At 43.7% G+C, this 26,819-nt stretch overlaps 3 protein-coding genes across 4 annotated transcripts; 1 reads left to right on the top strand and 2 right to left on the bottom strand.

The window, feature by feature from the left end:
* Positions 1–5,105: 5,105 nt before the first annotated feature.
* On the top strand, positions 5,106–11,207 carry LOC134860878 (cytochrome b-245 heavy chain). Of its 2 annotated transcripts, none has more exons than XM_063877739.1 (13): positions 5,106–5,472; positions 5,996–6,088; positions 6,485–6,595; positions 6,685–6,769; positions 6,925–7,073; positions 7,500–7,681; positions 7,864–7,996; positions 8,076–8,168; positions 8,286–8,539; positions 8,744–8,906; positions 9,523–9,669; positions 9,758–9,882; positions 10,092–11,207. In XM_063877739.1, exons 1-13 carry the CDS (start codon positions 5,428–5,430, stop codon positions 10,099–10,101), a joined length of 1,590 nt encoding a protein of 529 aa, XP_063733809.1. In that variant the 5' UTR covers positions 5,106–5,427; the 3' UTR covers positions 10,102–11,207. The 2 variants fall into 2 exon arrangements, with proteins under 2 accessions (XP_063733809.1, XP_063733808.1); XM_063877738.1 differs by having other exon boundaries at positions 5,112–5,472; positions 10,183–11,207.
* Positions 11,208–11,267: 60 nt separating this feature from the next.
* Positions 11,268–13,113, bottom strand: LOC134860883 (dynein light chain Tctex-type 1-like). The gene is made up of 5 exons (XM_063877749.1): positions 12,932–13,113; positions 12,329–12,370; positions 11,983–12,106; positions 11,766–11,843; positions 11,268–11,643 (listed from the first exon to the last, which is right to left on the bottom strand). Exons 1-5 carry the CDS (start codon positions 12,965–12,967, stop codon positions 11,570–11,572), a joined length of 354 nt encoding a protein of 117 aa, XP_063733819.1. The 5' UTR covers positions 12,968–13,113; the 3' UTR covers positions 11,268–11,569.
* A 5,282-nt stretch (positions 13,114–18,395) lies between these two features.
* Positions 18,396–26,814, bottom strand: rpgrb (retinitis pigmentosa GTPase regulator b). The gene is given in 15 exon segments (XM_063877733.1): positions 18,396–18,946; positions 18,949–20,584; positions 20,771–20,830; positions 20,911–20,984; positions 21,160–21,307; positions 21,437–21,628; positions 21,707–21,831; positions 21,905–22,060; positions 22,402–22,560; positions 22,639–22,788; positions 22,891–23,049; positions 23,131–23,193; positions 25,371–25,463; positions 25,692–25,817; positions 26,697–26,814. Coding segments are annotated over 15 exon segments (3,543 nt in total). The 5' UTR covers positions 26,728–26,814; the 3' UTR covers positions 18,396–18,575.
* Between the last annotated feature and the right edge of the window lie 5 nt (positions 26,815–26,819).

The following is a 26,819-nucleotide window of genomic DNA, read 5'->3' on the forward strand; positions in this document are numbered from 1 at the left end:
CCAGAGTGAAAGTTGGATTTCCATCATGCAATTGTGCTGAGAGCATCAGAGCCAAAGTGCTGCGGACATATTCTCATCACTTGTCGACAGCCGCTTTGAAAACCTCAGATTAATCTCTGGAGAGTTCTCTGGGAATCCCCTGAGCAGCGATATGATCAAAAAATCTAACCAAAAATAAAATGAATTTCTCAGATTAATCCCCGTAAAGCTCCTGGAACCGGAGAGGAGATTGGTCAATATTTTCTGACCCTTTCTAGGAACGGACGGATTACCGAAAGGACCAACTGGGCACAGACCCAAACCCCGGGGTCAGACTTCTTAACAGTACCACAAAAGAAAACAACCAAACTTTCCTGAGGCAAAACAACCACACACGTGAAAAATGACCAAAAGATGTTAAAAGACTAAAAAGATGCAAAGTAACCATTAGAGATGCAGAACGATGATTAATAGATGCAAAGTAACCATTAGAGATGCAGAACTATGATTAATAGATGCAAAGTAACCATTAGAGATGCAGAACGATGATTAATAGATGCAAAGTAACCATTAGAGATGCAGAACGATGATTAATAGATGCAAAGTAACCATTAGAGATGCAGAACGATGATTAATAGATGCAAAGTAACCATTAGAGATGCAGAACTATGATTAATAGATGCAAAGTAACCATTAGAGATGCAGAACTATGATTAATAGATGCAAAGTAACCATTAGAGATGCAGAACGATGATTAATAGATGCAAAGTAACCATTAGAGATGCAGAACGATGATTAATAGATGCAAAGCAACCATTAGAGATGTAGAACTATGATTAATAGATGCAAAGTAACCATTAGAGATGTAGAACGATGATTAATAGATGCAAAGTAACCATTAGAGATGTAGAACGATGATTAATAGATGCAAAGTAACCATTAGAGATGTAGAACGATGATTAATAGATGCAAAGTAACCATTAGAGATGTAGAACGATGATTAATAGATGCAAAGTAACCATTAAAGATGTAGAACGATGATTAATAGATGCAAAGTAACCATTAGAGATGTAGAACGATGATTAATAGATGCAAAGTAAGCATTAAAGATGTAGAACGATGATTAATAGATGCAAAGTAACCATTAGAGATGTAGAACGATGATTAATAGATGCAAAGTAACCATTAAAGATGTAGAACTATGATTAATAGATGCAAAGTAACCATTAGAGATGTAGAACGATGATTAATAGATGCAAAGTAACCATTAGAGATGCAGAACGATGATTAATAGATGCAAAGTAACCATTAAAGATGTAGAACGATGATTAATAGATGCAAAGTAACCATTAGAGATGTAGAACGATGATTAATAGATGCAAAGTAACCATTAAAGATGTAGAACGATGATTAATAGATGCAAAGTAACCATTAAAGATGCAGAACGATGATTAATAGATGCAAAGTAACCATTAGAGATGTAGAACTATGATTAATAGATGCAAAGTAACCATTAGAGATGTAGAACGATGATTAATAGATGCAAAGTAACCATTAGAGATGTAGAACGATGATTAATAGATGCAAAGTAACCATTAAAGATGTAGAACGATGATTAATAGATGCAAAGTAACCATTAAAGATGCAGAACGATGATTAATAGATGCAAAGTAACCATTAGAGATGTAGAACTATGATTAATAGATGCAAAGTAACCATTAGAGATGTAGAACGATGATTAATAGATGCAAAGTAACCATTAGAGATGCAGAACGATGATTAATAGATGCAAAGTAACCATTAGAGATGTAGAACGATGATTAATAGATGCAAAGTAACCATTAGAGATGTAGAACGATGATTAATAGATGCAAAGTAACCATTAGAGATGTAGAACGATGATTAATAGATGCAAAGTAACCATTAGAGATGTAGAACTATGATTAATAGATGCAAAGTAACCATTAGAGATGCAGAACGATGATTAATAGATGAAAAATAACCATTAGAGATGTAGAACTATGATTAATAGATGCAAAGTAACCATTAGAGATGCAGAACGATGATTAATAGATGCAAAGTAACCATTAGAGATGCAGAACGATGATTAATAGATGCAAAGTAACCATTAAAGATGCAGAACTATGATTAATAGATGCAAAGTAACCATTAGAGATGTAGAACGATGATTAATAGATGCAAAGTAACCATTAGAGATGCAGAACGATGATTAATAGATGCAAAGTAACCATTAGAGATGTAGAACGATGATTAATAGATGCAAAGTAACCATTAGAGATGTAGAACGATGATTAATAGATGCAAAGTAACCATTAGAGATGCAGAACTATGATTAATAGATGCAAAGTAACCATTAGAGATGTAGAACGATGATTAATAGATGCAAAGTAACCATTAGAGATGTAGAACTATGATTAATAGATGCAAAGTAACCATTAGAGATGCAGAACGATGATTAATAGATGCAAAGTAACCATTAGAGATGCAGAACGATGATTAATAGATGCAAAGTAACCATTAGAGATGTAGAACTATGATTAATAGATGCAAAGTAACCATTAGAGATGCAGAACGATGATTAATAGATGCAAAGTAACCATTAGAGATGCAGAACGATGATTAATAGATGCAAAGTAACCATTAGAGATGCAGAACTATGATTAATAGATGCAAAGTAACCATTAGAGATGCAGAACGATGATTAATAGATGCAAAGTAACCATTAGAGATGTAGAACGATGATTAATAGATGCAAAGTAACCATTAGAGATGTAGAACGATGATTAATAGATGCAAAGTAACCATTAGAGATGCAGAACGATGATTAATAGATGCAAAGTAACCATTAGAGATGCAGAACTATGATTAATAGATGCAAAGTAACCATTAGAGATGTAGAACTATGATTAATAGATGCAAAGTAACCATTAGAGATGTAGAACGATGATTAATAGATGCAAAGTAACCATTAGAGATGTAGAACGATGATTAATAGATGCAAAGTAACCATTAGAGATGTAGAACTATGATTAATAGATGCAAAGTAACCATTAGAGATGTAGAACTATGATTAATAGATGCAAAGTAACCATTAGAGATGTAGAACGATGATTAATAGATGCAAAGTAACCATTAGAGATGCAGAACGATGATTAATAGATGCAAAGTAACCATTAGAGATGTAGAACGATGATTAATAGATGCAAAGTAACCATTAGAGATGTAGAACTATGATTAATAGATGCAAAGTAACCATTAGAGATGTAGAACTATGATTAATAGATGCAAAGTAACCATTAGAGATGCAGAACGATGATTAATAGATGCAAAGTAACCATTAGAGATGCAGAACGATGATTAATAGATGCAAAGTAACCATTAGAGATGTAGAACGATGATTAATAGATGCAAAGTAACCATTAGAGATGTAGAACGATGATTAATAGATGCAAAGTAACCATTAGAGATGTAGAACGATGATTAATAGATGCAAAGTAACCATTAGAGATGTAGAACGATGATTAATAGATGCAAAGTAACCATTAGAGATGCAGAACGATGATTAATAGATGCAAAGTAACCATTAGAGATGCAGAACGATGATTAATAGATGCAAAGTAACCATTAGAGATGTAGAACTATGATTAATAGATGCAAAGTAACCATTAGAGATGTAGAACGATGATTAATAGATGCAAAGTAACCATTAGAGATGTAGAACTATGATTAATAGATGCAAAGTAACCATTAGAGATGCAGAACTATGATTAATAGATGCAAAGTAACCATTAGAGATGTAGAACGATGATTAATAGATGCAAAGTAACCATTAGAGATGTAGAACGATGATTAATAGATGCAAAGTAACCATTAGAGATGTAGAACTATGATTAATAGATGCAAAGTAACCATTAGAGATGCAGAACTATGATTAATAGATGCAAAGTAACCATTAGAGATGTAGAACGATGATTAATAGATGCAAAGTAACCATTAGAGATGCAGAACTATGATTAATAGATGCAAAGTAACCATTAGAGATGCAGAACGATGATTAATAGATGCAAAGTAACCATTAGAGATGTAGAACGATGATTAATAGATGCAAAGTAACCAATAGAGATGTAGAACTATGATTAATAGATGCAAAGTAACCATTAGAGATGCAGAACGATGATTAATAGATGCAAAGTAACCATTAGAGATGTAGAACGATGATTAATAGATGCAAAGTAACCATTAGAGATGCAGAACTATGATTAATAGATGCAAAGTAACCATTAAAGATGCAGAACTATGATTAATAGATGCAAAGTAACCATTAGAGATGTAGAACGATGATTAATAGATGCTACACAAACATAGAGATGTAGAACTATGATTAATAGATGCAAAGTAACCATTAGAGATGTAGAACGATGATTAATAGATGCAAAGTAACCAATAGAGATGTAGAACTATGATTAATAGATGCAAAGTAACCATTAGAGATGCAGAACGATGATTAATAGATGCAAAGTAACCATTAGAGATGTAGAACGATGATTAATAGATGCAAAGTAACCATTAGAGATGCAGAACGATGATTAATAGATGCAAAGTAACCATTAGAGATGCAGAACGATGATTAATAGATGCAAAGTAACCATTAGAGATGTAGAACGATGATTAATAGATGCTACACAAACATAGAGATGTAGAACGATGATTAATAGATGCTACACAAACATAGAGATGCACAATACTATACAAACGGCACTGAATGATTACTTCTTCAAATGTAAAGCGAGTGCAAAGGGGAGCATCAGGACTAAACTAGAAAGCAGTTCATCTCAAAGGATGCAAAGAGATTAAGATTAAGATGAATAACTAGACGAGGTCCCACTCAGTTTGTGGGCGGTGAGCTGCAGGTGTTCAGCTCATCTCGAAACAGGAAGTGTGGAGCAATTAATTTCTGTCTTCACATTTAGAAATATTCTGCTTCCTCCCCACAGAGAATCAACTTCCTCCTAAACAGACAGACACACAGACACACAGACACACAGACACACAGACACACACACACACACACACACACACACACACACACACACACACACACACACACACACACACACACACACACACACACACACACACACACACACACACACACACACACACACACACAACTTCTACTTTACTCCAGTACCAGATCTGAGTACTTCTACCCCCCCCGATCTGCAGATGGAGGAATCAGTGTGATTGAAGCTGTTTCTCGGCTCCTACTTCCTTGTTTCCCGCCCTTGATGGAGTGCTTCAGAGATAAGGAACCTTTCAGCTCGATGAATACTTGAAAAGGACGCAGCGTTCGGAGTACTTCCTTGTGAGCGCTGGGTTTAAAAAGGACTCTCTCCTCTCTCTGCTTCCTCCTCTCTGATCACAGTCATGGGGAACTTCGCTGCCAACGAGGGACTCTCCATTTTCGTTATTGTGAGTAAATTTGATTTTAAAATATTAGTTTTATCTGCCTTTAAATCCTGGTGAATCTGTTTGTCAAACGCACATTTTTATTAGTTGTTCCTCTATTTAAGTGTATATTATAAACAGGCTTGGAATGACATTTTTTAATCAGCACATCTAAAAGTTTAAAGCCTATTTCTCTGGACTTTTAATATAACTTTACTAATGTAGGGAATAATATTTAAATACATTTCAAACAAATAAATATTACGATGAAATAACTCTTTAAATAACATTCATGAGGTCATAGCTTAAATATTAAAATAAGTATAAATAAATAGATTCAAGTCTTTTAAGATGATATTTATTTCAGAATTCCAGATTTACGTGATGAAAATACTGTTAAATAAATGCAGCATTCCCCTTTAATTCATTTAATTAAACTTCATTGACTAATTTAGACCTTTACTCATATTTATGATATTTATCGGTTGATTTAGAATTTATTTTAATGAATTAAATGTATTTCTGAAAGCGTCTCTGTGTTTTCCAGCTGGTGTGGCTGGGGATCAATGCCTTCCTGTTTGTGCATTTCTACATGGCCTTCCTGCTGGAGCGTTGGTTCTACACCCGGGTCCTGCTGGGGGTCAGTCAATCCACCCTGTCTCATTCTAGATGGGCTATTCTTTTAAAGAGCCATGGAGTAAACTTCATTTAGGGAGTGACCATGATGTATTGACAGTAGAATATGAGCCGTGTTTCCCAGGTATACCTGCAGACTGTTCCCTCACATCTCTCCACAGCTTGCACCACACAGTGTTTGTAGGCTGTGTGTTTGAACAGGTGATTCATCTGATCAGAGTAAAACCCTTCAGCTTATCTCGGTTTCTCTCAGAGTCACAGCTGCGTGAAGAGCAGAAGTGAAACAGCTTTCTGCAATGCCTTTCTATAAATATCATGCAGGAAACCTACGAGCATGTGTGGTATGTTTAGTAGATTTAGAGCGCTATGAAGTAATCTGATTACATGTTTACCCCCTCAGCAAGCTCTGTCCTGGGCCCGGGCGCCGGCCGCCTGCCTCAACTTCAACTGCATGCTCATCCTGCTGCCGGTGTGCAGGAACCTGCTCTCCTTCCTGCGCGGCACCATCCAGGTAGAGAGGCTTTAGCTGGTGATGCTTCTGAGGATCCAGTGCTGCTGTTTGTTATTTTCATACTGCATTATTGTTCTGTCTGTGTTCAGTGCTGCAGCCGCACAGCAGCTCGGCAGCTGGACCGGAACATCACCTTCCACAAACTGGTGGCTTACATGATCGCCTTCCACACAGGTAACACTGGGGAACAGAGAAGCACACACTCGGGGTGTCCCAAAGTGACAATGATTAGCCCCCAAATGTCTCGAAAAAGAGACACAACAAAGGGACCAAATAAGTAGACAAGAAATGACTGAAAAGAAGTCTCTAACGTCTCCCTCCTCCTGCAGCCGTACACATCATCGCCCACCTGTTCAACTTCGAGTACTTCATGGACGCGCAGCTGAACAGGAACAGCAGCCTCCTGCCCTTCGTCCTGTCGGAGATCGGCTCCGGAGACAACGCCTCCTTCCTGAACCCCATCAGGACCAACAACACGGTGAGAAGTCCTCCGTTGCTCAAATCTGTGAACCCCCTGCTGCTCTGTTACCACAACAAGTGGCCTTACTTCATCCCCCACTTCCTCTGTGTCCTCAGATGTGTGGTCGTTGCACTCACTTCCTCTTTGCAGAGTTCGGCATGCTTTGGATTTAAAAGCACAAAGAGGAGGCTTCTGTGTCATCCAAACATTAAATATGAAGCTGATTAGTATTGTTAGAGGACATATCCTCTTCATCTCCCTGCTTTAATGTCCAAAAAGCTCTTTATTTCTCTCTGTTCACCCTCTGTCTGAAACCAGAATCTGCTCTAATTGGCTAGTTTGGAGGAGTGTGAGTGTTCCATAGTGATGTCACTGTCTTCCAGAAGTAAGAGGATGCTTTTAAACCCCTCTGATAGCACCCTAACCCCCGCTGTGTTTCTGCAGAGCCCCACCATCGTGCTGTTCACCACCATCGCCGGGCTGACGGGCGTCGCCATCACGCTGGCGCTCATCCTCATCATCACGTCCTCCATGGAGGTGATCCGCCGCTCCTACTTCGAGGTGTTCTGGTACACGCACCACCTCTTCGTCATCTTCTTCATTGGACTGGTGTTCCACGGCGCTGGGTGGGAGACGGAGAGACGCACACACATACACACACACACACACACACACACACACACACACACACACACACACACACACACACACACACACACACACACACACACACACACACACACACACACACACACACTTTGTTAACAGTGGAATAAAGATCACCTGTATAATGAATGTGTGTGTGCAGGCGCATTGTGAGAGGACAGACCCTCCCCAGCCTGCAGACCAACGACCCTGAGGTGTGCTCCACCCGAGTTGAGGAGTGGGGGAACAACGGCTCCAGTTGTGCTGTTCCCAAGTTTGCAGGAAACCCCCCACAGGTGAGCTGCTCCCGCTGCAGGGGCTCATGGGAAACACTCTGCTGTTAGAATGACTCACATGTTCTCACCTGTCCTCCAGACATGGAAGTGGGTGCTGGGCCCGATGATCCTGTACGTGTGTGAGAGGATCGTGCGCTTCTACCGCTCGCACCAGAAGGTGGTCATCACCAAGGTGTGTGTGTGTGTGTGTGTGTGTGTGTGTGTGTGTGTATATGTGTGTGTGTGTGTTGCAGCTCTAATTTATCCCACAATCCTTAGTAAATAATTATACCTGTGATGACCCCCCCAGGTGGTGATGCACCCCTCCAAGACCCTGGAGCTGCAGATGAAGAGGAAAGGCTTCCACATGGAGGTGGGGCAGTACGTCTTCATCCAGTGTCCCTCCGTCTCCAGGCTGGAGTGGCACCCCTTCACGCTGACCTCCGCCCCCGAGGAGGACTACTTCAGCGCCCACATCCGCATCGTGGGGGACTGGACCCAGGCGCTGTACGAGGCCTGCGCCGGGGACCAGACGGAGCCTCAGGACGCCTGGAAGCTGCCCAAGTACGTAGTAAGAACAGCAGGGGGTACAAATGATATGAAGGGGGGAGGGCTGTGATTACCTCTGAATGCAGCCTCCTGCTCTTCACAGCTGGGGGGGGTCATTGTGAGGCTGAGGTCTACAGTGGACTTGCTTGGGTCATTGTGAATGGAGCCCTCACGTGTCTCCGCTGAACACTGACATGATGTTCTCTCGGGTTTCCTCAGGATAGCCATCGACGGCCCGTTCGGCACGGCCAGCGAAGACGTGTTCCGCTACGAGGTGGTGATGCTGGTCGGAGCGGGCATCGGTGTGACTCCTTTCGCCTCCATCCTGAAGTCAGTGTGGTACAAACGGATCCAGAACAACCAGGACGTCTTCACCAAGAAGGTAGGGGGGGTACAGCTGGTGTTTTTTGTGAGAAAACGCTGGAGGTATTTCACCGATTCTTAGGATTGAAAGTCTTCTTTCTGGTAATCCTGTTAACATTTCTTGTGATTGCCCCTGTTTGTTCTTCCAGGAATATAAGGTCCCTCTGGCTTTGAACTATTTATTTCGTCTTCAATGACCCTCATGTGCCTCGTTATGAACCGCACCCTTAGCACAATCACAGTCCTCTTTAGACCTTCATTACTTTAAACTCAATGAGTGGACTGCATCTCATAGGCCTGATCTAATGATTTCAACTGCATCACATGGTCCTCATCTGCAGATCAGAACATCCTCAGATACTGATGATAGAAATAACTGAGGGAGGAAGACCATGTGATGCAGAAAAATAATGGTGTGAAACAGCTGATCACTTATAATCAACAGCTGTTTACTGAAACCAAGGTAAGCCCCGCCCACCTGATCACCTGGATCTCCTTGTAGAGCACTGTTGTGTTTCTTTAAACCAATCAGGTCTCAGAGGGGCGTGGCCAGCAGCAGCTCATTAGCATTCTAAACTACAGACACAGAATCAGGGCTGAAACAGAAGGGATTATGGGATGCTCTACTCCACCAGATCTACTTCTACTGGCTGTGTCCGGAGACCGAGGCCTTCGAGTGGTTCGCTGACCTGCTGCAGTCTCTGGAGGCCCAGATGACGGAGAAAGGTGTGATGGACTTCCTCAGCTACAACATCTACCTCACCCGCTGGAAGGAGAAGGAGGTAACACACACCCTTCTTACCTGGGGAGGGAGGACCGTCAGTATAGCTTCCACACACCTGTAACGGGGCGTTGTCTCTCTCCCGTCAGGCGGCTCACTTCCGCGTTCACCACGAGGCGGAGAACGATCCCATCACCGGGCTCAAGCAGAAGACCCTCTACGGGAAACCCAACTGGGACAATGAGTTCAGCAACGTTGCAGCAAAGCACCCTGGGTAAGGCCCTCACCTTATCACACTGTACACACACTCTGTACACACACTGCACACACACTGGGAGATTATTGGACAATGGGCCAACTCCTGTCCTGTAAAGAGCATGTTGTTTGGACACTCTGGTTGTGTTTGGACTTATTCTAGACGTCTCTTTTTGTTGCTCATCTTTACGTCTTGGTGGTTATTTTGCCCCTTCTCATATGTTTTAGGTGTATTTGATGACGTGATATGCTGTTCGTCTTGTTTTCCTGCACAAATTGAGTCCTGACTGCTGGATAAACTCCGTCTCTGTGTCCTCAGGACTAAAGTGGGGGTGTTTCTATGCGGCCCCCCTCAGCTGGGGAAGTCCCTGGAGAAACAGAGTCTGTCTCACTCCGAGGGTGACGTCAAGTTCATCTTCAACAAGGAGAACTTCTAACTTCCTGCGCAGACGCTAAGCAAAGACGCCGTTGTTGCTCAAACTGGAGGAACCACCCCGCAGCTTTTTCCACATTACCTTCTTCTCCTTTTGTTACTTCAACATTTAAAACCACCACCAGTTTCAAAACCTGCCTTCCCATTTCCATCTGGTTGTCTTCTTGCTCATGCCAGAGATGAAGCAGCTCAAGTGTTTCTGAGTCAAGAAGTTTGAGAAGAAACTAAATGCTAAATCGCCCTCTAGCAAGGCAGCTTCAGTGTGAGGCCGTGCAAGAAAACAACCCGGAAGTAGAGACGCATCATGCACCGGTTTCACTTCTTCCAGCTTTTCTTTACATAGGTGCATCCTCCTGTTTACACGGTGTGATCACGTCTGAATAATTGACAGAGTCGGAATTCTTCACTAAATTGAGCAAAAAAAAGGCTGTTATTTATTTTATGCATCAAATATATTCCCATTTGTTTACGGCCAGACCTTCGATTCATTTCACAGGAGTACACGTCTTGTTTAGTGTGTGTCCAATCAGTTTTATATCCTAGCGCAATAAATGTATTTGCTATTTATCAGAACATTTGATGGTGTCGCCTTGCTTGCACCCCGGGTCGTGGGGAATTTCCTTTTTTGGTAATAAACCTGAACTGTCGAGCGGTTTTGTTGCATCAATGATTTTGTAACTCATGTAAACAGAAGTGGGAACTGTGTCCTCTCTTACCTCGAGGACTCTCTATTTCAGTACACATTCGAGATACTTTTCTTGAGTAGAATATTTAACTCGACAGGGTGGAGTGTAAAAGAGTACCATAATATTGCACTGAAGTACCTCAGTATTTACTGCAGTTAATCGGAACACATGGCACAAAACTGAGGAAATACCACGGATAAATAAATCAAATGATGGAACAAATAAGCAGTTGTTTTTTTCTTGAAATGTTTATGTGACTTTAAATGACTGAACACTGCAATTCACTCATAAATGTCTTCATGTTTATTTTCCAGCAGCAAAATGAGCCGCGAGTATAAAACCATGTCACTTGTTGACATGATAATCAACATCAGGAATGCTAACGGCTGCTGCTAAAGGTGAGGCTACTGAAGCAGTGACAGGAGAGGGTAAATACGAGCTGATGTCTGCATGCATCTGGAGGCTGGAACACAGGTTGATTTTCTGCAGCTCTTCCTTTAGTGGTTAAAAGTCAAGCTGCAGGTGTACACATGGCACTGTCCCACCCTGCTGTTCCCTGTGTGTGTGTGTGAGTAATGGTGTGTGTCCTATGCGATAGCCACAGCGAACACACTGACCACACAGTACATGGTGCGGTTCTCCCATCTCACGGTGCTGCTTCCTGCAGAGACAAATTAAAGCAAACATTTCCATAGATTAAAAACAATAAATGACTTTCATTAGGCGGCAGGACTCAAACTGCGCTGCCCTCAGGGGGACTTTAGAGGTGGAAGCTCTGCATACCATCCATGGTGGTGTCCCAGTAGCAGGAGTTAGCGGTGTGGAGCCCAGCTCCTGTTTTCTGCATCACCGCACATGTCACTGTATGGAGAAGCAGGAAAACATAAACAACAGGAAAGAAATCATCTCACACCCAGGAGCTTATTCCACTGTCTTTGTCTCACGGAGATATCTACATGTCTGACCCCCTGCAGTGAGAGCACAGACAGTTGTAACGTACCGATGTACTTGTAGGGCTTCCCCTGTTTGACCAGCTGTGTGAGGCAGCGCTCCACGATGCCGGCGGTCCATTTGTTCACCAGACTCTGGCTGTAGTCGTCATTGCCCACCACGCTCTCGATGCACTGAGAGTCACACACACACACACACACACACACACACACACACACACACACACACACACACACACACACACACACACACACACACACACACACACGATCAGTGTTTACAGTCATGAGGAAGTCACCGGGTGCTGTTTCAGCCCGAGGACACAGACACTGTTCTGGACTGCGACACCTTAAAGCGTAGGAGCCTTTTAATCAAAAAGCAGTTCAAAGTGTTACCTCTTTCACAATGCTGTCAGCCTCTTCAGAGTGGAAAGTGCTCTTGAAAAAAAAAACAGACAATGCAGGTTATCATACAAATATAGATCTGCTTTTTAAGCTTTCTCATTAAAAACCTCTGAAAGATAACAGTCAATCGCCAGTGGAGGAATGTATCCTGATATTTCACACGTAATTATGATCTAAAACATCCAATAAATCAAAGTCCCAGGCATTTTAATACATTTACTAATCAAACTATATGTCTCTGATTATTGTTTCTGAAGTAACATGTCCATTGCATGAGTTTTAGTTAAACATATCAGTGTTGTATTATATATGATACTGAAGGTAAGGGATCCGAAAACTGACAGCATTTTTAATATTACAAGTCACAGCTAGCTCGTTTTTAACAGAAAAAGCACAATAAAGTACAATCTAACTTTCAACACCCTGCTAGCTACCATTATTAGCAAGCCTTAGCTAATTCTGGATATTCTATGCAATGTTTCATAATGATTTTACACAGAAACACATCAGAAACCCTCTTTAGGAGTGGCTAGCTAAGGCAGCTAGCTCCCTAAAGCTAGCTGATATCTACAGGATGTATGAACCGGGACGAACCTCGTTGCTGCTGTGGTATTCCTCCATCCCTGTCATGGAAAGCGGGTTCAGACTGATGGCAAAGTTTGTGATTTAGTTGTAAAAAGACGAATAAATGGGGTTTGAGTAAAACACAGTTTCCTGCGGGCTGTCAACAAAGACTGAAATAAAAAGCCACGAAGAAGAGGAAGCGGCGATGAGCGACGCCTGGTGGCGGAAACACGGAACTGCTTTAAACGTTAATTCACTCGAGTTATGTCGATTAAAACACACGCACAAAGTCAGAAAAAATATTAAAACATAACCTATACAATGTTTTCTTTCATAGATCTTCAAAAATATGTGTTTAAGACTTACATCTGAGAAGAACATGTGACTGTAGCAACAGCTTCTTCTACGTTTATTTAAAGGTATTTTGTTGACGTTAGAAATATATAAGAAAGTAGAAGTACTCGGATCTTGTACTGATAAAACACAACATGAAAATACTCCTACATGTATTTATGAGTGGTAGAAAACAGAGTGAATTTTCCCAATAGACTCTTATTGCTCAGCTCGGTATCAAAACGATTTATTGATATCACAGAAATCCAACAAGTTAAAAAACACAATTCAGTTTAAATGAGATTAATATATCAGGATATATAAAACTGATGCGTCTCTCTCAAACAGATCACATCAAAAGTGCAAATGTGCTCACGGACCATTTGACAATAAATAAGAGTATTTACATCTTTAATATTCACGCACGCACGCACGCACACACAAACACAAACACACACACACACACACACACACACACACACACACACACACACACACACACACACACACACACACACACACACACACACACACACACACACAGTTGATGCTCAGGTTAGAAGTATGTGCCACACGTTAGTTAAAAAGCGCCCAGCTGTAGGTCATTTGTGAAGAAATAGTGGTTGATTAAAAGCTGCACAAACACGTAATAATGGAAATATAAAATCTTATATCCAGCTTTAGATCCTCAAAAGGAATATAATATAAAAAAGGAACCCATGCATCGGCTGCAGGAGGATATTTATGCAGGTTTGCACGTGTTCTTCCTGCTGTAAAAAGGATTTTCAGCAGAGGTTTCCTTTAAGCAGCGTGCAGAAAAGCAGTGTTTCCCCGCCCTTTGCTCCTGTAGCTGAAAGGAAACTGATTTTTATTTTGCTTCCTCACATTCAGTCTCTGCGGTGGCTTCAGATTGTGATGGAAGCTGACATTATTCTAGTAACATAATGTTACTAGAATAAGATGTGCATTTTATTTACCAGCCATGGCACCGTGGGTGGATAAGTACTTGCTTGTTAGACATCAAGGACGCACAAAGTGAGTGGGGCCCCCTTTGTCCCGGGGGTCACAGCACGGTGCAGGCTCCAGAGCGAGGGCTCCTGGCTCCAGAGGGAACAGGCTTCTGCTGGGCTCCTCCTCTTGCTGTCTCTGCAGACAGAGGCTCTCCTCTGACCCCGCTGACCGGGATCTCTGCTGGGGCCGGGTCTCTGTCGTTGGGCTGCTTGGGCCTGGAGAAGGAGAGCCGTCTGAAGAGAGAGAGCTGAGGGGAGGGCACAAGCGTTAGGTTTCATTTCATCTGCAAAATTCTACATGTTTCTAAAGTCCAAGGAGACTTCTTAAATGGTTCAAATACACAAAACAAATCCCTCATGAGTTGGAGTAAATGTTATCTTCAGCAAGGGTCTAATACTGCACCTTTTTGCTGGTTGCTGATTGGCTGTTGGAGTTTATTTCTGTCGTCCCATTGGCCGGTTTTTCTTCACCTGTGCTGCCGTGCTTCTCTGAGATGTCAGCTGTTGTGGATATCAGACAGAATATGTGAAAGGAGTTTTATTAAGTCTGTTTATTTACACTTTGTGCCTCCGTTAAAATAATTCTTTTTACTTTTTTAATCCATGACTGTGTATTTTGGTCACCTTTTTGCTCAGGTTTAGTCTCTTCTTGCAGCTCTTCAGGCTTCTGGAAAGATCAGATCACGTCAACACGAGTTATAATAAAGAAATATGAGACATCATCGTGTCGCTGCAGGCTTACATCAGTCTGCGTGTCCTCGGTCGGCGCCTCGGTGGAGTCAAAACTCGACGACGCTCCCTCCGTCTCAGCGGATGTATCTCCATCCTCTTCCTCCTCTACTTCCTCTTCTACTTCCTCTTCACCTTTGCTCTGCATCGGGGCAAATCCTGTTATCAAATCCTGACAAAAATATTGGATTAGAGTCTTGAAATGATCAGGATAATAAACAAGACATATTGTGGTAAGACACAACAGGCAAAATATATTTTTATTTTAAAGCAATTTTGGTGATTTTTAGCTTCCATAACATGTCTTAAAAAATCCACATTTATGAGATTATTTGACTCACTTTTTTTATTTGTGTCTGTAGATTTCTCAAGCATAACATCATTTACCTATAGTGTCTTTCCAAAGCTTCAGTTAACTATAACAGTTCATTTAAATAAAATAAAGAGGGAAGAAGGAGGACCGACAGGAAATCTGCTAAAATCAGGAAAAGCTAGAGGGGATAAATTAGGGATTATAAACACAAAGAGGGACTGGAAGAATAAAAAGAAAGCCCACCTGGAAGGAGGAAAAGCAACACGGTACATTCCCCTGATTGGATTTAGAGATATGTTGTTTTCTTTAAGTCGTCTTACATTAAAAGCAACACACATTTAAATAAAACACAGTTATTTATTACACACAGAAAGGAGTAAACAGATGGCATAGAAAAGACGTTTTTAAGAGGGTCCGAGACACATTTAATACAGTTTGAAACGTCCTGAGCACGGCCCACCTGTTTGAGACGTAAACAAAGTAAACATGAGAGGAGTTTCAGTGGATCAAACTGAAGATCAGAGAGTCCTGAGGAGGAGGAGAGGTGGATCAAACTGAAGATCAGAGAGTCCTGAGGAGGAGGAGAGGTGAATCAAACTGAAGATCAGAGAGTCCTGAGGAGGAGGAGAGGTGGATCAAACTGAAGATCAGAGAGTCCTGAGGAGGAGGAGAGGTGGATCAAACTGAAGATCAGAGAGTCCTGAGGAGGAGGAGAGGTGAATCAAACTGAAGATCAGAGAGTCCTGAGGAGGAGAGGTGAATCAAACTGAAGATCAGAGAGTCCTGAGGAGGAGGAGAGGTGGATCAAACTGAAGATCAGAGAGTCCTGAGGAGGAGAGGTGGATCAAACTGAAGATCAGAGAGTCCTGAGGAGGAGGAGAGGTGGATCAAACTGAAGATCAGAGAGTCCTGAGGGGAGGAGAGGTGGATCAAACTGAAGATCAGAGAGTCCTGAGGAGGAGAGGTGGATCAAACTGAAGATCAGAGAGTCCTGAGGAGGAGGAGAGGTGGATCAAACTGAAGATCAGAGAGTCCTGAGGAGGAGGAGAGGTGAATCAAACTGAAGATCAGAGAGTCCTGAGGAGGAGGAGAGGTGAATCAAACTGAAGATCAGAGAGTCCTGAGGAGGAGAGGTGGATCAAACTGAAGATCAGAGAGTCCTGAGGAGGAGGAGAGGTGGATCAAACTGAAGATCAGAGAGTCCTGAGGAGGAGGAGAGGTGAATCAAACTGAAGATCAGAGAGTCCTGAGGAGGAGAGGTGGATCAAACTGAAGATCAGAGAGTCCTGAGGAGGAGGAGACGTGGATCAAACTGAAGATCAGAGAGTCCTGAGAGGAGGAGAGGTGAATCAAACTGAAGATCAGAGAGTCCTGAGGAGGAGGAGAGGTGATCAAACTGAAGATCAGAGAGTCCTGAGGAGGAGGAGAGGTGGATCAAACTGAAGATCAGAGAGTCCTGAGGAGGAGGAGAGGTGAATCAAACTGAAGATCAGAGAGTCCTGAGGAGGAGGAGAGGTGGATCAAACTGAAGATCAGAGAGTCCTGAGGAGGAGGAGAGGTGGATCAAACTGAAGATCAGAGAGTCCTGAGGAGGAGGAGAGGTGGATCAAACTGAAGATCAGAGAGTCCTGAGGAGGAGGAGAGGTGATCAAACTGAAGATCAGAGAGTCCTGAGGAGGAGGAGAGGTGGATCAAACTGAAGATCAGAGAGTCCTGAGGAGGAGGAGAGGTGAATCAAACTGAAGATCAGAGTCCTGAGGAGGAGGAGAGGTGGATCAAACTGAAGATCAGAGAGTCCTGAGGAGGAGGAGAGGTGGATCAAACTGAAGATCAGAGAGTCCTGAGGAGGAGGAGAGGTGGATCAAACTGAAGATCAGAGAGTCCTGAGGAGGAGGAGAGGTGGATCAAACTGAAGATCAGAGAGTCCTGAGGAGGAGGAGAGGTGGATCAAACTGAAGATCAGAGAGTCCTGAGGAGGAGGAGAGGTGGATCAAACTGAAGATCAGAGAGTCCTGAGGAGGAGGAGAGGTGGATCAAACTGAAGATCAGAGAGTCCTGAGGAGGAGGAGAGGTGAATCAAACTGAAGATCAGAGAGTCCTGAGGAGGAGGAGAGGTGAATCAAACTGAAGATCAGAGAGTCCTGAGGACGAGGAGAGGTGGATCAAACTGAAGATCAGAGAGTCCTGAGGAGGAGGAGAGGTGGATCAAACTGAAGATCAGAGAGTCCTGAGGAGGAGGAGAGGTGGATCAAACTGAAGATCAGAGAGTCCTGAGGAGGAGGAGAGGTGGATCAAACTGAAGATCAGAGAGTCCTGAGGAGGAGGAGAGGTGAATCAAACTGAAGATCAGAGTCCTGAGGAGGAGGAGAGGTGGATCAAACTGAAGATCAGAGAGTCCTGAGGAGGAGGAGAGGTGGATCAAACTGAAGATCAGAGAGTCCTGAGGAGGAGGAGAGGTGGATCAAACTGAAGATCAGAGAGTCCTGAGGAGGAGGAGAGGTGGATCAAACTGAAGATCAGAGAGTCCTGAGGAGGAGGACAGGTGGATCAAACTGAAGATCAGAGAGTCCTGAGGAGGAGGAGAGGTGAATCAAACTGAAGATCAGAGAGTCCTGAGGAGGAGGAGAGGTGGATCAAACTGAAGATCAGAGAGTCCTGAGGACGAGGAGAGGTGAATCAAACTGAAGATCAGAGAGTCCTGAGGAGGAGGAGAGGTGGATCAAACTGAAGATCAGAGAGTCCTGAGGACGAGGAGAGGTGAATCAAACTGAAGATCAGAGAGTCCTGAGGAGGAGGAGAGGTGAATCAAACTGAAGATCAGAGAGTCCTGAGGAGGAGGAGAGGTGGATCAAACTGAAGATCAGAGAGTCCTGAGGAGGAGGAGAGGTGGATCAAACTGAAGATCAGAGAGTCCTGGGGACGAGGAGAGGTGGATCAAACTGAAGATCAGAGAGTCCTGAGGAGGAGGAGAGGTGGATCAAACTGAAGATCAGAGAGTCCTGAGGATCAGAGGATGTGTGAGAGCATTAAGGCACACAGAGGCAGGACTGCTGTTCCAGTGATGGGTTTAAAACCTTTCAAATGCAGCTTAATGTTTTGTTTACAGCGCTTGACTCCACCTCCTTATAGAGATTTGTTTTATTGTTTTAATGTTCAAAGTTGGTCAGTTGCCCGGCTCTGCTGTGATTGTTCGACCGCTTAGATATGTCCTGCCCCCTTAGCCTATCGTGTACAATGTGCCGGAGCACTAGCCAATAGGAGCACAGGGAAGTCTTCCTCAGTGTTGGTGTCACTTCAGGTTGAGGTACTGCGGCAGCACGTCGTCCCAGAACTCCTCTTCCTCACCTGCCGCCTGACCTTTGACCCCCGACCTCGGCCTACTCCTGGATTTACCTCTCTGGACTTCAGCAGACTTTTTCTTTTTGACAACCTCTTCCTCTTCTTCCTCTTCCTCCTCCTCCTCCCCCTCCTCCTCCTCCTCTTCCTCTTCTTCCTCCTCCTCTTCCTCTTCTTTTTCCTCTTCTTCTTTTTCCTCCTCTTCCTCTTCTCCTACCTCTTCTTTTTCCTCCTCTTCCTCTTCTTCCTCTTCCTCTTCTCCTTCCTCCTCTTTTTCCTCCTCTTCCTCTCCTTCTTCCTCCTGCTCTTCCTCCTCTTCCTCTCTTCTTCTTCTTCTTCTTCCTTTTCACTGTCCTCCACTTCACTTTCTTCCTCACTACTCTCCCTCTCCTCCTCTTCTTCCTCAGGTCTATTCTCCTCCTGCTCCTCTTCTCCCTCTGTCTCACTCCCTTCATCACTTTCTTCTCCCTCCTCTTCCTCCGAAGACTTCAAGGACTCACTTTCTCCCTCCTCTTCCTCACTGTCACTATCCAAATCCACCTCCTCCTCTTCCTCACCTTCCTCTTCACTTTCAGACTCTGCTCCTGCGCTCTCTGTCTCGTGACTCGACCCTTCCTCCTCTTCTTCTTCCTCCTCTACATCACTTCCTCTGCTCTCTTTTGATTCACTCTCATCTTCAGTTTCACTCCCTGCTGTGCCACTTGCTTCCTCCTCCTCCTCTTCCTCAGCACTGCTCTTATCTTCTTCCTCCTCCTCCTCCTCCTCCTCCTCCCCCTTCTCTGTTTGAAGAGTGTTGCTGTCTTCTTCTTCTTCTTCTTCTGTGACTTTATCCTCACTGCGACGGACTTCCTCTTTCTCATCCTTACTCACCTCATAGCCTACATCAGTTTCCTCCTCTGGTTGAAGAGTGTTGCTGTCCTCCTCTTCCTCTTCATCTTCTGTCTCCTTCTCAACGCTGTCACTGTCTTCCTCCTTCTCGCTGACGTCTGCACTTGTTCTCTCCTCCTCCTCTTCCTGTTGCTGTTTCCCAGTGGCAGACTCCTCCCCCTCTTCCTCTTGTTGTTTCCCTGTGGCAGAGTCCTCCTCCTCTTCCTCCTCCCCCTCTTCCTCTTGCTGTTTCCCTGTGGCAGACCCCTCTTCCTCCTCCTCTCCTCCCTCCTGACTGGTCTCCTTGCTTTCCTCAGGACTCTGAGGTATGATGTTGATGCTGACGGCTGATCTGTTGCTGTACTCTTCATCCTGAGGTTCAGACTCCTGGCCCCGGGGCTTTGTCCTGTGGTCGTTGAGGTTGCCGCTGATGCTCTCTGATAAAGATGGTGAAGGAGATTTTGACCTTCTGGACGCCACCTCGTGCACTATCAGTGCCCCTGCTGTGAGAGAGGCGGCCCCGGCGAGGAGACGCAGCTTTGAAGCCTTTGTGGGAGTTTCCTCCACATCCTCCGCCTTTATTTTTGCCTCTTTTCTGTTTCTCTCGTTCTTGGATTTCTTAGAGAGGTCTGGGCCCTCGTTAGACCTAACCTCAGATACTCTCTCCTCCTCTAAAGCATCACTGAGATGCAGCACCTGTGTGTGTGTACTCCGGGAGCTAACTCTTTGCACGGCGACGGGTTTGCTTTGGACAGCTTTAATGTTCCCTGCAGGGTCCACCCTCTTCCTGAGGTCAGGACCCTGTTTCTTCCTGGCCACCTCCATCAGCTGGCTTTTCCCCACAGCCGGCCGGAGCCGCTGCTTGGACGCCGCCTTCTTAATGTCCCCGACGCCCTGCTGGTTTTTACCGGGTCTCTGCAGCTCCTCCATGGCCAGGATCAGGTTCTCCTTGTTCTGACTGTGAGTCTGCGGGCTCCTCAGGAGCTCGGTGGGTAACGCCCGGCGGGGAGAAACACCTTTGCCCTCATGAGAAGACAGACGGCTCTGCTTCATCCTAATCTGAACTTTAGAGCTCTTACCGTGCTTACCCTTCCTCTATCCATCAGAAAGCAGGCAGAGGGTGAAAAAGAGGCATGCATTAGAGAGGAGACATGCAGGACAGATAGAAAGACAGAACACCAATGAACTCATAACTCTGTTGACTAAAAACACCCTCAGATCTCAACCAGACGAAGGAGGAACTCGCCGTGTTTCAGCCAGTGAGAGGAAAATGTGAGTTACCTTCTGAACCGGAGACAGTGTGAGGGTTTTATCACCGGGGTCCATCTTCATCACGTGTGTCTATCAGGAGGGAAAGGAGAATTAGCATCAACATCCACACCCCCTCAGATCCCCCTCAGGGTGCATTCACTGACACTCACCATGTTGAGGAAATCTGAGGTTTCCCCGAGGCCTTTCACGCTGTCGCTGTCCGTCAGGCTCTCTGCCACGTCGCCTGTGTCAGGGGACAGGGCGGCAGGTTAGTCCTGGTTGACTTTTACATGAAGCAGTCTTACTCCTTTCTCTGTGTTGCATTACCCAGTCGTTTCAATGGAGTAGGAGGAAGGGAGGAAAAGGAGGAAAGGAGGAAAGGAGGTGGAGGATAAGGAGGTGGAGGTGGAGGTAGGTACCCTGGTGCATTGACCCTGCGCTCCCGTGTTGGTGCGTTCCGTTCAGCACCTGTCTGTTGCTGCTTGTGTGGCTGCAGAGGGGGGGCGGAGGCTGCAGGAGGCCGGGCGTGACACCGAACACGGAGCCGAACTGCTCCGGGGACCGCTCCTGTGGGGAGAGATATAATAAAACTGTATTATAGATCCTAAATATAGAGGAACTCACCTGCAGGACTGCCCAACGTGTTTGTAAAGGTTGTTTCTCTATAGCCTGCTGTGTAGCTCGATGTGAACCCACCCTCTCCCTCCTGCGGACCCGAGCAGAGAGGCTCCTCTGCAGGGTGGAGGAGTCCGTCATGTCCCCCGGAAGCTCCACGTACGGCTTCTCCAGGAAGTCCTCCGTCACGTCGTCGTCCTCCAGAGTCACGGCGGCAGCGCTCGGGTCCCTCGGCCGGGCCAACACCACCATGTGGCAGCCGCCGCATGTGACCTGTTCAAGACAGCATTCAATTAAAATCGTCTGAATGAAGTTATTTAAATCATGATGGACATAATCTGAGACACATACTGCCTGAACGTTGTATTTGAGGAAGCGTGGACACAGCGTGGGTTTGAACTGGTTGGTGAAGTTCTCTTCTCCCAGGCCCAGTTTACCGTGTCGGCCGTCTCCGAACGTGTACAGCAGGCCGCCGTCTGAACGTTAAAGACAGACCTCTGAGACTTTGTACCCGACACTCACATCACTCTGGAGTTGATAAGTTTATACCTGTGATGACAGCGGTGTGGTTTTCTCCGCAGATCACCTGACACACTCGTCCCTTCTTGAAGTGCTCGACGCGTCGCGGCAGCCGAGACTCAAAGATGAACGTCCCGTGACCGAGCTGTCCGAACTGTCCGAGGCCGAACGTGAACACATCGTCCTCTGACAAACACAAACGTAATTATAATATTCCTTTTTAACCTCTATGTTGCATTCAAGGACAATAAAATATACAAAATAATTTGGTATAAATTGATAATAAATAATAAAAAATACATAATAGAATAATTAAATATATTATTAAAACCACCATAAATTATATATATATATATATATATATTTTAATAGTTTATTTTTAAAACAACAATAAAAAAAATATTAAAAAAAGAAAATGTTGTTTCAAAGAAAATGTAAAATCAATTAAATTTAAGCCATAACAATAAAATATAATTAGTAAAGCAAAGTAAACATTAAAATGTTAAACAGAAATCTATATAATATACCTGTGAGTGCCACGGTGTGTCCTCCCCCACAGGCCACCTGAGTCACCGGCCGCTTCAGCCCCCCCACCAGCTGGGGGAGGCGGTGCCTCTGCAGCTGCTCCGTGCTCAGACCCAGCTTACCGCTGTCCCACTCCCCAAACGTGTATAGCCCTCCGTCCTCTGACACACAATTCATATATGAATCAATTCCTTTAATCAGAACACCTCCCCACAATAACACCCTCCCTCGGTGCTCACCTGTGACGAAGGCGGAGTGGTAGTACCCGCACGATACCCAGCTGACGGAGCGGCCCACGCTGACTTCCTGCGGCGTGTAGGCGTGGCTCTCCTTCCCCAAGCCGATCTGCCCCTCTGTGTTGTCGCCCCACATGAACAGGTCCCCCCCCTCTGTGACGGGCAGCAAACACACACACCTCACTGTCATTCTGTTTTCAGGAGTTTCCCCCAGAGCTCACAAGCTGCTGGGAACAATGAATATCTGTCAGTCACCTGTGAGAGCGGCAGACGTGTTCGAGCCGGCAGCGAGCATTTTGATTGGTCCCCGTGAGTCGAAGAAGGTGATTCTCTGGAAAGACGTCCTCTCCTCACAGTCCCCGAGCCCCAGCTGACCCTCACTGTTCCCCCCCGAGGAGAACACCCTCCCCTGGGCTGCAGGGAGGAAAACAGACCTCACATTATATCACTTTATATCAGCTGTGTATAAGGCCCACCCACCAGGCAGACCCTCACCTGTGTAGATCAGGGTGTGGTTTCTCCCACAGGCCACTACGTGCACTCTCTCAGATTTCAGGGCTGCAATCAGAAGACATTCATCATATTACAGTTTTTTACAGTTGCTAACACACTAAAATGACATGCATAGCACAATTATTTCAACTGACACACAGAGAGCAAAACCTCTTCTGAAGTCTCCAAAACTCTAAACACATTTTCTGCTTTACACACATTTTGCAAATCAAAATGGCACTTTTTAAATGCACTGAACACGGTTCTCCGCATTAGACACAACAATCTGACATAAAGTCACATGTTAGCCATATCAAAACACTGCCATTCAAAATAACACTTCATGAGCTAATTGGCCAAAATATTTGCCACCTGGCCAAACACCTCAATGCTTAATTGTTAGCGCTTCCATCAGGACGTAAGCACTATAAAAGCACCACAGGTGAGCATCTGTGTTTTACAACAACAATGGAAAACATCGCAGAGAGAGGAAGAGGAAGGGTGAGAATGAGAGGAGGAGGAAGAGTGAGAGGTAGGGGTAGAGCTGGTAGAGGAGTTCATGGCCAAAGACAACAACTTTCAAATGAAATCAGAGCAACCTCAGTTGATCAGATCATCGACCATGGGCTGACAATGCTAGAGGCTGGACAGAGAGCAGCCCAACTTGAGCCGTTTTACTGTCGCCTCTGTCATCCGGACATTTAGACTGGAGCACAGGTATGTAACCAAAATGTCTTTCACTCTTTGTAGTACACGCCATTTCATAGTGTATCAGTTGGGTGACCTGTTTACTTCATGAATGGCTGATGTCATACACTTACTGTACACGTTTCCTGTATCATTTACTCTACTGTGGGGGAAATATCTTCAGGCTGCAGTGCCCTATGCTTTTGTTTTTCTAAAGGACTGAGAGACGCAGCCATGGTGGAGGAACGGGCCTAATGTTCACCGGGGTACAGGAAGCTGCCATTGTAAACTTGGTTTTGGAAAGTAATGAAATCAGATTAAGAGATATTCAAAGTCACATCATCCAAGACAACACCGTATTCAACAACATTCAACAAGTCAGTTTGTCCACATTGGCTCGCGTTCTCGAGCGAAACCAAATCAGTATGAAACAACTTTATAAGGTGCGTTTTGAGAGAAACCCTCAAAGACACAAAGAGCTCAGAAGAGCATACTGTATGTGGATGTGAGTACAATATTGACTACAGTACACTATATGCACCATGGTTTCCCAGTGTACTGGATAACACCGTGTTGACTGATTTTTGTTCTTTGTTTCTAGGGAGTTCTGGAAATAGATGCTCATGCAATCCCGCATGAGTTCATCTTTGTAGATGAGGCTGGATTCAACTTAACAAAGACCAGAAGAAGGGGAAGAAACGCCATTGGCCACAGAGCCATTATAGATGTTCCTGGCGAATGTGGTGGGAACATCACAATGTGCACTGCCATCTCAAATACGCATGGTGACCTCCACCATCATGCCAACCTTGGACCATACAACACAGCCCATTGTCTCACATTTCTGGACAGACCACAATATTCTCATACCACCAGAGCGTATGAATGATGCAGAGCATCGAAGAAACAGGTATGTTATAGTATGGGACAACGTGAGCTTTCATCGTGCAGCCCCAGTCCAAACCTGGTTTGCTGACCACAATGGTGACCATACTCACCATTTTGATAAACCAGGAAAGTTTCCAAAATTGTGTTTAAGCAATTGTAAAAAACTGTAATGAACTCAATTTGTTTGAGTTAGGGAACAGAAGTAGACCAAAGAAGGTATTTAAGGTATTTGTTTTTCATTAGAACTTAATGAACTTAAAATATAGTTCGATTGTTTCTTTTAAAAACTTAAAACCACCTCTAAATTCATACTGTAATTCATGTTTAAATTGACTACCTGAGTATATTTAATCACAGTGCAGAGAGATAGCAGCCTCTCCGTCTCTGCAGATTACAGCAGATTACAGACCCTCCAGATTGGGATTACAATGGGAACAAATCTCTGGGTTTCCTTCAGCGGGGCTCTTAATGTCAGACGAAGACTTTGCACACTGATAAAGAAAACTACTTTGCAGATCATTTTTCTATTCTTAAACTGATCCTAAAATAGTCCCTGTCCACGTCCCTTTGAAGAGGCTGCAGGCAGCTGTCCGTGGCAGCATTTGCACACAGGGCTCTCTCAGCTGTTTGGGAATATTCTGGGAAAAAGAGCTCTTTTAAAGACAGACCTTTGACGCACGTCGGCTTGTTCACAGTCACTTTGGACCCCAGACCCAGCTGGCCCCAGTTGTTGCTGCCAAACATGAAGAGTTTCCCATTTTCTGTGGAGAAAAAGTAACATTTCTGAGGTGTTTGAGCTGCATTTGGATGTTTTGAGTAATAAAATACACAAGTATGAAGGCAGAAACTTATTTGATTGTAGGGGAAATAACATTTTCCTTGCAGGTAATCAGAAAGATAAATACTTGCTCATCTTGCATTTGACAACATCAGTAAACTCTTACATTTAAAGGTTTTATACGTTTTCAAGTCCGGTCTAAGCGTCTTACCTGTTATTAAGGCGGTGTGCTCGTCCCCACAGGCAATCTTTAACGGGACGTCATTTTTAAGCCAGAATTTACTCGGGACGTTTTCTGCAAATTTGCTTTTTCCAAAAGTGAAAACTGCCCCTGATTCTGACAGAGGAATAAAATCTCAGAAAAGTATTCAATGAAATTTCATTTTAACTATCAATGAATCCCTTTAATATATAGGTCTTCAACAGGGAGACTAAAGCTTCTTCATATATCCTGATGATTCATACAAAATCAACAAACAAATACAGGACTATTATATATAAAGCAATACAAAAAGCCTCCTGCATTGAAGTTATGAACAAATGAATGAATCAAAAAATTATAATACAATGCCATAATATAAAATATTCAGAGTGAATACTTTCGGTACTTCAAGTTGTTCTATTTTAATGTAAATACTTTTGTACTTCAGAACAGCAGGATATTTACTTGTAACAGAGGATTGTTTACACCTCGGTATTACTGCTTTTGCTTCGATAAAATCCCTTCTTCGACCAGTGACTTTAACTGTCAGATAAATATACTGTAATACAAATACATAATGTCCTTCTAAAGCATGGGAATACTCACATAGAAGTACCTCAACACCGTAGTTAAGTAACGAAGAAAGTGTGTGCATTATGTAAAGACTAAATGAATGAAGCCGAATCAGAAACTAGCTTCTCAGTTTTACACACATATTTATATTTAATTATAGACACGTTTCAAAACCAACTTTTCTTTTAGTTATGCCAGCAAAGAAAAGAGGACAAAAATCCTGAATAGCCAATAACCTGAAATACTGAACCTAGTTGTGAGTAATAACATATTACATTAAAGCAGAGAAAGTTAATCTAAAGCTGTTTATTTTCCGTTAGCCAGCGAGCTAAAGCAGATGCTAAACTGAACTTTATCTGCATGTTAACGGCTAATTCAACCCTTTAGACATAATTCACTTAGTTTTAAGGGTACATATGTTATTTGGGTACAGTTATTTACCTGGTATCTCGTCCTCGGACTCCCCTGCCATCTCTGCGGGAATTTAATCCGCTTTTCTCGGCGTCATGGGCGTGTTGCTGCACCTCTTGTTTTCGACTTTGACAACCCGGAAGTAAACAAAAC

Source organism: Eleginops maclovinus, chromosome 24 (assembly GCF_036324505.1).
Source record: "Eleginops maclovinus isolate JMC-PN-2008 ecotype Puerto Natales chromosome 24, JC_Emac_rtc_rv5, whole genome shotgun sequence".
NCBI lineage: Eukaryota > Metazoa > Chordata > Actinopteri > Perciformes > Eleginopidae > Eleginops > Eleginops maclovinus.